This window comes from Bufo gargarizans, chromosome 1 (genome assembly GCF_014858855.1).
Source record: "Bufo gargarizans isolate SCDJY-AF-19 chromosome 1, ASM1485885v1, whole genome shotgun sequence".
NCBI classification, from domain to species: Eukaryota; Metazoa; Chordata; class Amphibia; order Anura; family Bufonidae; genus Bufo; species Bufo gargarizans.
Genome location: NC_058080.1, coordinates 51,105,526 through 51,121,746, shown reverse-complemented (window position 1 = coordinate 51,121,746; position 16,221 = coordinate 51,105,526). Strand labels below are relative to the sequence as shown.

At 41.8% G+C, this 16,221-nt stretch overlaps 1 protein-coding gene across 1 annotated transcript in view; it reads left to right on the top strand.

Moving 5' to 3' along the window:
• Positions 1-16,221, top strand: part of GFRA4 (GDNF family receptor alpha 4) — a 385,411-nt gene that overhangs the window by 352,912 nt on the left and 16,278 nt on the right. Inside the window, exons 5-6 of the mRNA XM_044278104.1 lie at positions 10,915-11,260; positions 15,953-16,062. Of these exons, the coding sequence (XP_044134039.1) occupies positions 10,915-11,260; positions 15,953-16,062 (456 nt within the window). The remainder of the gene's footprint in view (positions 1-10,914; positions 11,261-15,952; positions 16,063-16,221) is intronic.

Here is a 16,221-nt window from a genome sequence, read left to right as displayed (position 1 = left end):
TTGTACATAGGGGCAGTATTATAGTAGTTATGTTTTTTGCAGACATATATACAATTTTGTTTATTGTTACAATACTTTGGGTAATATGCTGCATATTCAGAGACATGGTTAGTTAGTAAACCACATCCAGACTCTAGGATAAATAATATAATTTTATCCAGTGCTTATGGGATATCAGACTCGGCTGGAAGGGACATACCTAGCACTGACAGGAAGAACAATAAATCCGTAAAGTAGAAGGCCAGAACTTCTCTGGCATTTTGGGCTCTAGAGAGTTCAGAAAATTCTGCAAACCACCCAGTGAGTTAGAGAAGCAAATGCTTGGATGACATCAACCTTTAAGAACAAAGTCAGCCAAGATCCTCCTAGCACTTGTCTATGTAGCACCTGCTTTCAATTATCAAATCTTGTCCCTTGGGGGTGTTAGGAGCCGCATGTGCAACCCCCATTACACAGGAGACTGAAGATTTATGCACTGCGAACTCTGCCTTTCAGGCAGCACATGGAAGAGCAGGCACTAAGGAATCTTCTTATGATGGATGAAGATATTAAGTGACCAGCTGTCCTTGTTTCTTGGGGTTTGCTCCAAGAAAAATAATGGCTCCAGTTAGAAATGATTTTATAAGACGCTATAAACAGAATAATTGTATGCTCCAGCTGATTTTCTGACATGCCACAACTGGAGATGTCCAATGACTTTGTCATGCAGTCTTCCACACTGGACTCGTGCCTCAAAGACTGGAATTAATCTTAAGACGAACTTCCTGGTCAAGCAGGTCTAGAGTAAATAGAGGTCTGAGTGTACTCTCCCACCACTAGAGGCACTACATCTTCCTAAAGTAAATTACAGGGTTCAGAGTTGGACCCGCTTCTGCAGTTAGTGGACTACACTTTCTACAGGTGTAGTTTTTTTATTACAAGAATCCTCTGGGGTCTATATTTTTAGGAGCAAGCTAAGAGTGGACCATGAAAACCTTCCGCCCTCGACCACAAGGGTCCATAGCATTTACCTGTTTAGTTTTCTAAAATATGTGAGATTTTACCCGTAAACCCTTAAAGTGTTACTGTCATATTTTTATTATTTGCTAGTTTATTAGAGCTAGGCATGTATACCTGAGTTAAAAGATCTGTAATTACCTTATAACAGCAGCTTTCATTAATGTCTCCTATGCCTTTCAATTGGTCCCATAATAGAGCATTGCTATGGCTTGTCTGTCTTCCCTTCAGTGTAAACAGAAGACAGAAGGGCGGTCCTTCATGCTGCATGCCTGCATCAGGCTTCAGAGTGGGGGGGGGGCGTTTCTCTCAGTAATCCAATCTGATTGGCTGGCAGGAAGCTGCTGACTAAAGTAGGTGTGTATGGAAAGTGAGGGAAGGCAGTTTTGGCCTCAGAAAACTGGCAGAGGAGCCATCTTCAGAAGATCCTCGTATTCTAGGGGTAAAACAGCCTTAACTAAGAAAAACTCAAGAAAAACTGTGGTATGTGAAGAAACTAAAGATTGCATAATGCTGCAGTAGCAGTAACTTATGCTAAAATTGATTGATGAAAATATGACAGTTACTCTTTAACTACTTAGGCTTTGCATTACTATTACTATTTGGATTTGAATTTGAGTTTTATTTGGGCTTTGAATGGCAGAATTATGTGGAATTCATATGCAAATAATCCATGAGCATTTTATGGTGACATTTTTGGGATTCTATATGGGTTTATTTATTAGACATTGTATGGTGGCATAGTTTGGAAGTTTTATATAACAGTACTTTGATGTACATGTATAGAGCATAACTATATTCTATACACGGGGTAAATAACACTTTCTATGGTCTCATATAAGCTCAAATCCTTTTCTCATCCATGTCCAGATTGTCTACAGCTCCCTCAATATCTGCAAAAAACATTCAGTATTAACAGGATTGTATGCGGAGTGCATGCAGGAAGTGGGAGGAGTAGGAAGTCTGTCAGGTGCAGCCTCAGCCAATAGCTACAGAGCAGGAAGTGATGTCATAGAGATGGGTGGGGTTTTGCACAGCCTCATACAGCAGTAGTTGTTTTTGAAGCTATTGACTCCCCTGCTGTTATATGGCCCTACTAACTCCAATGATTAAATTTCGCCTGGAGTTTCACTTTAAGCACTGGTCAACCTCTTTTAGTGACAGGAATGAAAAGTGCTGTTCTCTGACAGACCTGCATATAATACGGCATGTGAAGTAGTTTATAATAGCCATCATTTCCACAGAACACTTTAGTTTATCAACAGCCACTATCATTACTACTTTTACAACCTTTTAATGTTCTTTTTTTATTTTTACTTTCAAACCATTTTGACTTCATTTATATGGCCTGAACGTAAACTATATGAGAGACAAATAGGAGCGGGTAATAGAGGCAACAGGGCTTTTTTCATTTGACTGCAGCCTTGCGGTAAACAAGCGGTCAGGTTGTCCACATTTGGACAACTAAGTACTGGGTCACAGTGACCCCATCTAAGCTGAAACCTCCTGGCACCTGAAAAGAATAGCTTGTAATGCCAGTTATTTAGAGGCTGTGAAGAACAGGACAATGGTAGGAAAAATACACTCATTGAGAAAAAATAGGGCACCAAGAAGGAGTTATATGAACAAAAGGACTTTATCATATGTTCCATGTGATGTTCAAGATAACGATTTTGTAAGTATAATAAAGAAACGTGAACTAATTTACATGCGGGTCTGTGCTATGTTGATACAGTCTTTGAAAGCGTGAGAAGCATACCCAATACCACTCGTTGGTTCAGAGACTAAGAAGCTGCGAAGGACGAAGGATAAGGAGGAGATTGGAAGAAGCAGCAAAAAAAAAACTGTGATTTTTGTGCTACACCTAAGCTTTCCTTTATTGCAGAGCGGACCTTAACCCCTTTTTATACACCAAGAAGGAGTTGTTGGAATTGAATAAAACTTTCTATCTGTGAATGTAATGATGATAAATGTAAGCAATTACAATATTAGAAAGAAAGGAGAAGTGTATCAGGGAAAGGAGGCTCTAGGACCCTGTTGGGCCCCCTCCAGCCTGGATACAGGATAAGATACAGCCTCTAGCCTGGTTACAGGGTGAGATACGGCCTCTAGCCTGGATACAAGATGAGATACGGCTTCCAGTCTGAATACAGGATGAGATACGACTTCTAGCCTAGATACAAGATGAGATACAGGCTCTAACCTGGATACAAGATGAGATACGGCCTCTAGTCTGGATACAAGATGAGATATGGCCTCTAGCCTGGACACAAGATGAGATACAGCCTCTAGCCTGGATATAAGATGAAATACGGCATCTAACCTGGATATAAGATGAAATACGGCATCTAACCTGGATACAAGATGAGATATGGCTTCTAGATCAGATACAAGATTAGATATGGCCTCTAGCCCGGATACAAGATGAGATACGGCTTCTAGCCTGGATACAAGATGAGATACAGCCTCTAGCCTGGATACAAGATGAGATATGGCCTCTAACCTGGATACAAGATGAGATACAGCCTCTAGACTGGATACAAGATGAAATACGGCCTCTAGCCTGGATACAAGATGAGATACAGCCTCAAGACTGGATACAAGATGAAATACGGCATCTAACCTGGATACAAGATGAGATACGGCTTCTAGCCCTAATACAAGATGAGATACGGCCTCTAGTCTGGATACAAGATGAGATATAACCTCTAACCTGGATCCAAGATGAGATACGGCTTCTAGCCCAGATACAATATGAGATACAGCCTCTAGCCCGGATAAAATATGAGATACAGCCTCTAGCCTGGATACAAGATGAGATACGGCCTCTAGTCTGGATACAAGATGAGATACGGCCTCTAGTCTGGATACAAGATGAGATATAACCTCTAACCTGGATCCAAGATGAGATACAGCTTCTAGCCCGGATACAATATGAGATACAGCCTCTAGCAGGTTACAATATGAGATACAGCCTCTAGCAGGTTACAAGATGAGATACAGCCTCTAGCCTGGATACAAGATGAGATACAGCCTCTAGCCTGGATACAAGATGAGATACGGTCTATAGCCTGGATACAAGATGAGATACGGTCTATAGCCTGGATACAAGATGAGATACGGTCTATAGCCTGGATACAAGATGAGATACAGCCTCTAGCCTGGATACAAGATGAGATATAGTCTCTAACCTGGATACAAGATGAGATACGGCCAATGTTATCAAATGCAAAAAAAATGTTAGGGTAATCCTATAGGTGCTGGCAAATGGAGCTGAAAAAATTATCTCCATTCATTGTTCAATGAAATGTGACCTCTGAAACTTGATGTGGGGGCTTACTGAATGGAAATGGGGTAATTGTGATAGATCTTGTCCAGATACGGATGCTAATATACAAATGTCTAGATCACCTAGCCTTAGTCAATTGAGTTCCAAAATCATGGTTGTAAAATATTAGAGGGCTTGTATTCAGATCCACCACGCACTGGATGGACCACCACGATAAAAATGACAATCCTGCACCTCTATAGGATATGGCCACCTGGTCAGGTTTACTGATGCAGTTTTGGAAACCATAACCAGGAGTAAATTCTAAAAAATGGCGAAGTCATATCTGTACCTTATGTATTCTTTATCATCCTGACTTTTACTTCCAAAACTACATCCATTAACCTGACCGTGTGGCTGTACACTAATGGTCATATAAAACTAGACTTCTGTAATGTATATTGTTATTCAGAAAGAAGACTATGAGTTTTAAAATGTGAACCAGTACAGATATGAGAAGGACCTCAGTGTGGAATACAGGCGTCTACTTTTATATAAGGGGATATAGCGGATAACCGACTTCTGTTTTCTGCCTTGAGATCTTGGCCATACAAGTTGCTTTATAGTTGGGATCCATTGAAATCTGTGTAAATGCATTTTCCATCAAGTGATGTCAGTGTACACACATTGTCCATCCAGTGATGTCAGTGTACACACATTGTCCATCCAGTAATGTCAGTGTAAACACATTGTGATGTCAGTGTACACATGTTGTCCATCCATTGATGTCAGTGTACATACATTGTTCATCCAGTGATGTCAGTGTACACACATTGTCCATCAAGTGATGTCAGTGTACACACATTGTCCATCCAGTGATGTCAGTGTACACACATTGTCCATCCAGTGATGTCAGTGTAAACACATTGTGATGTCAGTGTACACATGTTGTCCATCCATTGATGTCAGTGTACACACATTGTCCATCCAGTGATGTCAGTGTACACACATTGTCCATCCAGTGATGTCAGTGTAAACACATTGTGATGTCAGTGTACACACATTGTCCATCCAGTGATGTCAGTGTACACATGTTGTCCATCCAGTGATGTCAGTGTAACATGTTGTCCATCCAGTGATGTCAGTGTAACATGTTGTCCATCCAGTGATGTCAGTGTAACATGTTGTCAACCCATTGATGTCAGTGTACAGTCGTGGCCAAAAGTTTTGAGAATTACATAAATATTGGAAATTGGAAAAGTTGCTGCTTAAGTTTTTATAATAGCAATTTGCATATACTCCAGAATGTTATGAAGAGTGATCAGATGAATTGCATAGTCCTTCTTTGCCATGAAAATTAACTTAATCCCAAAAAAAACTTTCCACTGCATTTTATTGCTGTCATTAAAGGACCTGCTGAGATCATTTCAGTAATCGTCTTGTTAACTCAGGTGAGAATGTTGACGAGCACAAGGCTGGAGATCATTATGTCAGGCTGATTGGGTTAAAATGGCAGACTTGACCTGTTAAAAGGAGGGTGATGCTTGAAATCATTGTTCTTCCATTGTTAACCATGGTGACCTGCAAAGAAACGCGTACAGCCATCAGTTCGTTGCATAAAATTGGCTTCACAGGCAAGGATATTGTGGCTACTAAGATTGCACCTCAATCAACAATTTATAGGATCATCAAGAACTTCAAGGAAAGAGGTTCAATTCTTGTTAAGAAGGCTTCAGGGCGTCCAAGAAAGTCCAGCAAGCGTCAGGATCGTCTCCTAAAGAGGATTCAGCTGCGGGATCGGAGTGCCACCAGTGCAGAGCTTGCTCAGGAATGGCAGCAGGCAGGTGTGAGCACATCTGCACGCACAGTGAGGCAAAGACAAGAGGGGCAGCAAAGAAGCCACTTCTCTCCAAAAAAAAACATCAGGGACAGATTGATCTTCTGCAGAAAATATGGTGAATGGACTGCTGAGGACTGGGGCAAAGTCATATTCTCCGATGAAGCCTCTTTCCGATTGTTTGGGGCATCAGGAAAAAGGCTTGTCCGGAGAAGAAAAGGTGAGCGCTACCATCAGTCCTGTGTCATGCCAACAGTAAAGCATCCTGAGACCATTCATGTGTGGGGTTGCTTCTCATCCAAGGGAGTGGGCTCACTCACAATTTTGCCCAAAAACACAGCCATGAATAAAGAATGGCACCAAAACACCCTCCAACAGCAACTTCTTCCAACAATCCAACAACAGTTTGGTGAAGAACAATGCATTTTCCAGCACGATGGAGCACCGTGCCATAAGGCAAAAGTGATAACTAAGTGGCTCGGGGGACCAAAATGTTGACATTTTGGGTCCATGGCCTGGAAACTCCCCAGATCTTAATCCCATTGAGAACTTGTGGTCAATCCTGAAAAGGCGGGTGGACAAACAAAAACCCACTAATTCTGACAAACTCCAAGAAGTGATTATGAAAGAATGGGTGGCTATCAGTCAGGAATTGGCCCAGAAGTTGATTGAGAGCATGCCCAGTCGAATTGCAGAGGTCCTGAAAAAGAAGGGCCAACACTGCAAATACTGACTCTTTGCATAAATGTCATGTAATTGTCGATAAAAGCCTTTGAAACGTATGAAGTGCGTGTAATTATATTTCACTACATCACAGAAACAACTGAAACAAAGGTCTAAAAGCAGTTTAGCAGCAAACTTTGTGAAAACTAATATTTGTGTCATTCTCAAAACTTTTGGCCACGACTGTACATACATTATCCATGCACAGTATCCATTGACATTTCTGTACATACACTGTCCATCCATTGATATCTGCTATGTACATATATTGTCCATGTGCAGGACACATGTTTTGACATCTGTGTACATACGCTGTTCATTCATTGATATTTGTGTACATATGTTGTTCATGCATTGACATATTTAAGTGTTCTTGTATGGCAAGACCACTTACTGTTATCTCACATATATATTCTTATTAAAGCCAAATTTACCACCGTAACTCCTCCCACAGTTTTGACACTACATAGACAGTAATATACTGAAACATGCGGATTGTTCCTGATTAGTGTCCTATTTCTTTGTGTAACGTTTCGCTGAATGGTTCATGAAATATCGGCATTTTTGTGGTGAAATTGGTCCTATAGGAATGAATGGCAGAATGTTTAAAACTATAGTGGGAGCTGAAAAATCAGGACATGATTTCTAAACTGCCACCACTCCCTCATTTTCAGGCCCACCTACACCAATCTTATATCAAAACGTTCAGCTATCCCTGCTGCCACTAAAAATGTCCACGGCTAAGCCATAGTCTAGCCACCTCAAATTTGAAGGGCAATTTCTAAACTGCGACTGTGCCTTCATTTTTAATATTTCAGAGACACACTATGCATCAAAATGTAGGTCTGGGTCTTGTGTAAAGCTCTTCGCTGTAGGATTTATAATTTTTAAACTACAACCGTTTGAAGATGGCAACCGCCAGTGAAGTGAGCAAGTTGGAGCAGTATGTTTTTTACCGCTCTTCTCTGCCCTTGCTGTAGAGTGGGTTGCCATAGGAACCCAGGTGTGTGAGCAGCCAGCAGAGTGACAAAAGCTAGAGTGTGAGCTGAAAAATCAGGATATGATTTCTAAACTGCCACCACTCCCTCATTTTCAAGCCGACCTACACTAATCGGCTGCTAATGTTTTTATAAATGTATGTAACTGTGAAGCACTTTGGGCAACAACATTGCAATTAAATGTTCTATATCAATAAATAAAAGTTGAAATGCATTTCTCACTCTATCAAGCTTGCCATGTGCACTTTTTAAATTTGATCAATTAATTGGTTAGTGCAGTGATGGTGAACCTTTTAGAGACCGAGTGCCCAAACTGCAACCAAATACCCACTTATTTTTCGCAAAGTGCCAACACAGCAATTTAACCTGAATACCAATATAGTGTATCTTCCATGTACTTTATCATTTAGCTATAATAGCTTAATAGCCTACATACAGTGCGCTGCCTGTGCTGTTCATAGTGTGTCCTGTGCTGATGAAGGCAGGAAAAGTCTAAAGCATATTGGTACGCCATAGACTTTTTCCAAGGCGCGGGTGCCCACAGAGGGAGCTCTGAGTGCCACCTCTGGCACCCGTGCCATAGGTTTGCCATCACTGGGTTAGTGTAATGTTTACTATCTTTACTCACACCAAAGACTCCACACAGTTACTCTGCCTACTCCATAAAGTTACTCTGCCCAGCCCAACCTTTCCACAGTTACTCCAGCCACTCCAACCACACAACAGTTACTCAAGCCACTCCACCCAGTTACTCCGCTCACTCCAGTTGTAGACTACTGGTGGAGGCAAGAACACTTCACACAATTTCCCCAGAAATTGTAGCTTTTCTAGTTGAACATATATTGTCCATAAATTGAGATCTGTGTATAAATATTTTCCATCCATTGACATCTCTGTACACAGGCTCGGACTAGCCCACAGGAGTACAGGTGAATCCCCCAGTGGGCCCCTGAGCAAGGTGGGCCCCTAGTCTACTACCCCTTGCAGAAGTGACACATAACACAGTAGAATGACTGTACTACATAAAGATAGGCAGCATACAACATCTCAACCAGTCTATGCTCATATAAAAAAAATGGGTAGATTATTTAAGAAACTACCCAATTTATTATCGTAGATACATTAGGTGGCTGAGGTGGCTTGTAGTTACAGAGACAGGACAGCCAGTATCCTCTTTTCCGGGGGGGACACCTTCTAAAAGTCATTGCAGGGAACCTTGTCTGCTGCTGTGTGAGTAGGTAATGTTGCAATAGTTAAGCCCTCAAAATAAATTTTATGGGCCCTAGGCCCCCTAGTCCGACACTGTCTGTACATACGATGTCCATGCATTGACATCTCAGCACATACGTTCTCCATCCGTTAACATCTCTGTACATACGTTATCCATGCACGGACATCTCTGTACATATGTTATCCCTGCACTGAGATCTCTGTACATACGTTATCCATGCACGGACATCTCTGTACATACGTTATCCCTGCACTGACATCTCTGTGCATATGTTGTGTATGCAATGACATATGTGTACATACATGGTCCATTCATTGAGATCTGTGTACGTACGTTGTCCATGTATTGAGATTAGTGTATATACTTCACCATGTTGTCCATGCATTGACACTGTCCATCCATTGAGATCTGTGTACATATGTTGTCCATGCATTGACATCTGGGTACATATGTTGTCCATCCTTTGAGATCAGTGTACATACGTTGTCCATCCTTTGAGATCAGTGTATATACTTTACTTGGTCTATGCATTCCATCCATTGAGAAACATGAACATACATTGTCCATAGAACAGCCTTATGAAGCAATATTATCTTCACTGGCGCCTGCCCCCCACATGGAACCTCTCTAAAATCTGTGTTCAGATGGCAGTGATATGCAGTACCTACCATAAAAGCAGACCATGAAGGGATCAACAAGCCACCACGGTTGCAGAGTATCATTTGGTGGCATCAAGTTCTGACACAGTTACTAGCCAAGGGGGTGAACCATGGAGGGTCCACATTTTATACCGGTTAATATTTTTCATATGGGAATGTCTTCTGTTACTATGGTCTTATCTCCTATAAACTGTTGACAGGACTTTTTTTTCCATCATGTATAACGGAATAAAACGGAACCGTAATTTGGCCCTTTAGACATGTATTAGGATGGAGTAAACTGAATGGCTCTTAAAGGCTTCCGTTTTGCATTCCGTCCTAAAATTCCATTATAACGGAACCTATAACAGAATTTATAACGCAAATGCGAACCCGCCCTTAGATGGAGATACCCTTTTAGAGATTGATGGGCTGTACCTTCTCTGCTCAGACCACCACTGATCAAGCTCTGATGACCTAATCAAAAGAAAAATTCCTTTGATTTTCTTGAAAAGATGTTAGGGAGATTGGCATAGTGAAGCTAAGTAAAATATATTCTTAAAGGGGTTTTCCCACATTACATGTTGCGGGGATGGCTATTTTTGTGACTTGAATGGAGAGGAACATACAGTAACTGTGTGCATGTCCACATCTCCATTAACTTTCCACCTACGCAACTGATCGAGCAGTGGTCCCCGAGGGAATTATGCCATAAATATCTACTATGGGAAAATCTCTTTAATCATAATTATTTTCTCATCTTGTCATATTATTTAACATTATTATATTTTCCAGTGAACTCCTGCAATACTTGATGCTTAAAGAAAAATTTTCCTTCATAAAACAAGCATCTGTAACTTGGAGAGGCAGTCTGGTCTAAAGCAACTCAAACTTCAAGGTGGTCACACAGACAGGATGTCAAGTAGTTGGTGGCAACTAACACTACTTTGCACTAGGGGCTTTTGACATTGTATGGTTGCCTGGGTTGACCCCTCTCTCCCTCTAATGATATAACTAGAATAACCTTCTCAAACATGGCGCATGTTGCGAGCTCTTACACAGGACTTCCTTTCTAATATAGGATTCTTAATAGAAAACATTAGTTTTGCATTAAGCCAGACCACTTAATTACAATTGAAACTCCAGATGCTCTTGTCATTCCCTCAGGGGATTACTTCTGAATGTCTAGCTGATATCTAATGACTTTCTATGACTTTTTCCAGGCTCTGAGAATGAAGTCACCCAAGTCAATCGTTGCCTTGATGCGGCAAAAGCTTGCAACGTGGACCCCACCTGCCAGAAGTTACGAACAGAGTACGTTGGCTTGTGCATACGCCCCATGCCACGGACTGACTCTTGCAACCGTTCCAAGTGTCACAAGGCCTTGAGGAAGTTTTTTGACAGAGTTCCAGCCGAGTATACCAGTGAACTGCTCTTCTGTCCATGTGAGGACACAGCTTGTGCAGAGCGGAGGCGGCAAACAATCGTTCCAACATGTTCTTATGAGTCAAAAGAGAAACCCAACTGTCTCAACCCACTAGATGCTTGTAAGGGTGACTACATTTGCAGGTAGGTTACTACAATTTCTATTCAGTGTCTATGTGGAATTTAGTCTTCTAACAAGTACTCAACAAAGGCTTAAATACCAAAAAGTCATCTATGTGGAGAAGGTGGCCCACCTCAGGTTGGTCCCATTCTTGGTAGCGTGAACATGTGATGTACTCCCCTCTCCAAAAGAACTGTATTGTTAAGGAAGGGATTGGCTTAAGGGATAAGAAAAGAATGTAGAGTGGTAAAAAAAACACCAGGCCCCTCTGTCCTTGGTGGCCCATACTGATCGGTGTGAAATAATGTCTGCTATATATTCCATTGGTTCTCAAGATGAATTTGTCTTTGAGGTTGAAAAGGGAAATCATCGACATTTACCATGGTGGGAGTTTAGAGAAGATAGGACTGACAAAAGGGATCTAGGTGATAAGCACCTAGGCTCTGACCTGATGGCTGAATAGTCACTGGGCACTTTTCAAAAGCCAGAAGGTTGGCTGACCTAGGATTCCTCAGGTCCTATGCTGGGCCAGTACAATCTTAGTGGGGGGAGAACAGGGATTTATTTTGCCATGTTTGTACTGTAGTTGTCGACACAGATGTCTATGTATTCAGCTCATCCATAGACTCACTATATGGACCTTAGTACATAGACAAATACACATACCTGCACACTGTACACTATGGTCCCTGAAATCCGAGGCATCACAGTCTACTTCTGCCTGGATCTCTTGTCACCCATTGTGGTGTCCGTAAACCAACTGAAATAAAATGTGTAACTACTAGAATTAAAACCATTATAGTCAGATAACCCAGTAACTACAACTCTCAGCATGTCCTGCCTACAATGCTACATCTTATTCCCACAGCGCAAGACATGAGCTGTATATTACCTAACAGTGCTGGAGCGGAACACCATACTTTTTAATTATCGGTTAGCTCCTGACATTTAATATTCTCCAGAGGATTTTAAAGGTCCTTGAGTTAAAGTCCAATAAACTGTCGACTTAGAGACGCTACAAGACTCATAATGGCATCAACCATGAGTGATTGTGTAGCGAGTACTTGAGGCAGCAAGTCAATATCCATCGTGGGACGTGCCATAGATCTTCTGACAGTGGATGTGAAGAGGCCTAAGAGGCGTAACGCATCTATTCTTTCATGTCCATGATGAGCATTGACTAGCACCTTACAGATAGGAGCTTATGTAAGGAATCTTTGGACTCAGAAGAGTGATTGTCCTCTGGAGAAGACTCTCAACACTTTCAGAAGAAACGTAATGAAGATTTACCTCTTCTGGGGCAATTACTCTACCAACATTGCCTCTGATTAGTAGCGCTTTCTAGGAAAATTGTAAGCGGGTATGATTGCAGGGTTAGACTTTAGAGAGCAAGAACTTCTGTACCATGAAGTTCCTTCTAGCCCATCCTAGTTGTAAGGCTGCTCATACAGTTTAGTTGTCAGCTGAATTATTTTACTCTCGACCTCCACATACACATGCAAACTCAGTTCGAGAAGATTTAAATCAGACCACCGAAATCAGTGGGTTCATCTTACTTTCATCTAATGTCTATGGCCACCTTAAAGAGGTTCTCCCATGATTATTGTAAAAAATGAAAATCAGACATCATATAGGACATGACAATCTCTTTCTAACAAAGCTAGAACCAGCCCTGGACCTCACATGGATCCGGAGAGCTCCACATTATTTGCTCAGCTAGATTAATATCAAGCTGATAGATCAAGGGGAGTGTCTATTCTGCTGCAGCTCAGGGGGCGTGTCCATGTTCTCCCTATCACAGATCAGGGGGCGTGTCCATGTTCTCCCTATCACAGCTCAGGGAGCGTATCTCAGCTCTCCCTATCACAGCTCAGGAGGCAGTTGAAGGATGAAACTGAGCATGTGCGGCCATCTCAGTGAGCAGGACAAAGAAATAAGAAAAAAAAACAGCAGGTGGCGCTATACAGATGCATTTTTTTAATAACTCGATGACTATACAAAATTTTAATTACATGTAATTATAAAAGTATTCAGATTAGGTGCTGGTTTGAAAACTGTAGAATATTTTTCTTGGAACAACCCCTTTAAGACATGGGAGTGGGAAAAGATTTAACCACTTAAAGATATGTGACACATTCGGGAGTGGGTGGGCAATATTGCATAATCCCGTTCTAATGGTGGACATCAGAGTAAGTGTTGATTCTGGGAAAACACCCTTAAAACCTATTAACCGAATCAGTAATAAGTGTTAGATTGATGGTCCAACCACTGGGGCCCCCACCAAACATTAGTAGTGGACCCAATCTTCTGCCCCCACCGCATGGAGCAGTGATATACATGAAATTCCTTATTATCTTGGTTGTGCAAATAGGAGAGACATGGGGTCCCCCATTCTCCAGACTGATGGAGATCTCAGTGCCAGACCTCCACCAATCCTGTGAATAAATGTTTCTTGCTGGAATACATCCCTGGTGTCCAGTGGTTAACAACCAGGGCTGTCCCTCTCAGGTCTTTCTGTGATAAACAGAGATCTAATTGTACATCAGATGCCAATATAGAAAGGGACATCTCCCTCATTGAGAAAGGGCACCCCATCTTTCTCCCCATCCCCCTATGACAAATCCTTGGAAAATTCCCAGCCCCATTGTGAGCCAGCATTACTATTGAACGGCGTTCACACTTTATCAGTTCTGATGTATTAGACGACCTGATCACCTATGTGTGACCTGTCACCATCATAACCAGTTACTTCACATCTACTCTACAGCAAGATGAAGCTCTCATGTCTTCTTCTGAGACTCTTCTCCAATAATCGTTTCATACTTAGTCTACTTTTTTCCATCTCTGTAGATATAGAATAGTGTGAAATTAAGACCTCTGCTTTTTCAAGGGCCCGTCCTCTTAGAACAGGGATGCACAACCGTTTTGTTCTGAGGGCCACATTTTCTACCGCTCCTAAAGACCACAGTGAAACTTAAAGGGGACCTGTCAGCAGAACCCATCCTATTAAACTAGACATACTGAACTGTGGGGTTGATCCTGCTAATTTAAATAATACCTGTCTTGTGAAAATCGGTTGTGACCTTCCTGAGAAAAAAGACTTTCATTCTTTGTGTAGATGAGGGCTTCAGTCCACCGAGGGGTGGGGCCAAGCCTCCTTGTGCTCCTCAGTTTTCCAGTCCTGACCACACCCCTCAGTGAATGGAACCCTCAATTTGATAAAGAATAAAAATCTTTTTTTTTCTCAGGAATGCCACACCTGATTTTCACAAGACAGGTCTAATTTTAATCGTAGGATCAACCCTAGCAGAAACGGCACCTGGTTTAATAGGGTTAATCCTGCTGACAGGTGCTGTTGAAAGTATTCCCATAATTCCCAGACATTTATGACATATTGACAGCATTTTGTGGTTTGTGGGATCGGACTTAACGAGTTCATCTTCACTCTCCACACAAATCAATGACCTTTGGGGGCCTATGTTCCTGTTGTCAGTTCACCGGTTTGCCTTCGTTTGGTAATTACTAACCATTACATACTGGGAACACACCACAAGACTGTCTGTTTTTGGGGATGCTCTGACCCGGTCATCTCAATATCACAATTTGACCCTTGTGGAAGTTGTTCAGGTCCTTACGCTTGCCCATTGTTCCTGCTTCCAACTCATCAACTTACGGCTTCCATTAGGGTTTCCATTACAGTTAACCAAATGGGTTGTCAACCAGATTTCCTGGAGACCTAAAAAGCCTATGGGCCAGATTTATCATGCCTCTGACAGCTCACTCCACTTTCACATATGGCTAAAGTCAGTTTTAGCCAAGTCAGATTTATGATCGGCCTTTTAAGACTGTAATAAATGTGGTTTGACGGTAGCAGTTTATCCGTCAGTAAGCAGCTTTACAAAAGTCGCACATCTTTACGAAAAAGTCGCACGTCTTTACGAAAAAGTCACATGTTCTATTAAAAAGTCTCATAAGATAAGCATGGTCCTCACTGGAGTGAAATTGCGCAATTTTTTTGATACTTTTTTGCGACTTTTTAAATAGTCTCAATAGTAAATCTGTCTAGAGATTAATTTACATAAGAAAACACGCCCACTTTCAGAAAACTGGCGAGCATAGTGCAGAGCAGAAAAAAGTCACAAATTTTTGCGCAGTTTTAGTGATTGCGCAAAAATTTGCGACTTTTTTACTCCATTATTCTGACTTGAGCTAATGATAAATCTGGCCCTATATCTATGTATACAGCCATACAAGATTTTAGGATCCATGGACTCCTGAAAAGCTGTAACGGAAGCCATATTGGATGTTATCCAGAAACATATAAAGAGCTGACTAGAATTTTTTTAGAAATCTGACAGGGCTATGTTTATTACAATTTTTTTTTTTTTTTAAGGGGAAATACTCCTTTGTTACGAGGAGGCTCATACGGCGTGTCCTCAGTTGTAGTACAGACCGCGGTTTATGTATGGCTCCCAGGTGGACCCATACATCAGCACTGTGCCCTATAAATATAGCGGTACAGTTAGAATGTGTCATCTTGCCTGGCATTACTCCGTAGAACAAGACGTATGACCCCCTGACAAGACGCGTTGTCCGGCTGCTGCCTCATTGCATGTCTTCTGTGTTACTGAGGCGAGGGGCCGTCGTCACTATGGGAGGGGGGTGCATCTTACCTCGTTGTGTTGTTATATCTTCTTCTTTCTTTCTACATTCAGGTCGCGGTTAGCTGCCTTCCAGATGGATTGTCAGCCTTCAGTGCACTCCATGACCGGGTGTGCACGAGAGAACCATGCGGCTTGTCTGATGGCGTACACAGGGATTATAGGTAACTGTCCAAATTTATGGATGTAGCATATCTACATGAACTGCTAGGGGAACACAGGGCCCCCCCCAAAGATCATTGGCCTCTTTCATTGCCATCATAATACCTATGAGTTGAGCTACACAAAGCATTTATTTCTTGTAGGCTTGCTCTTTATGGGTT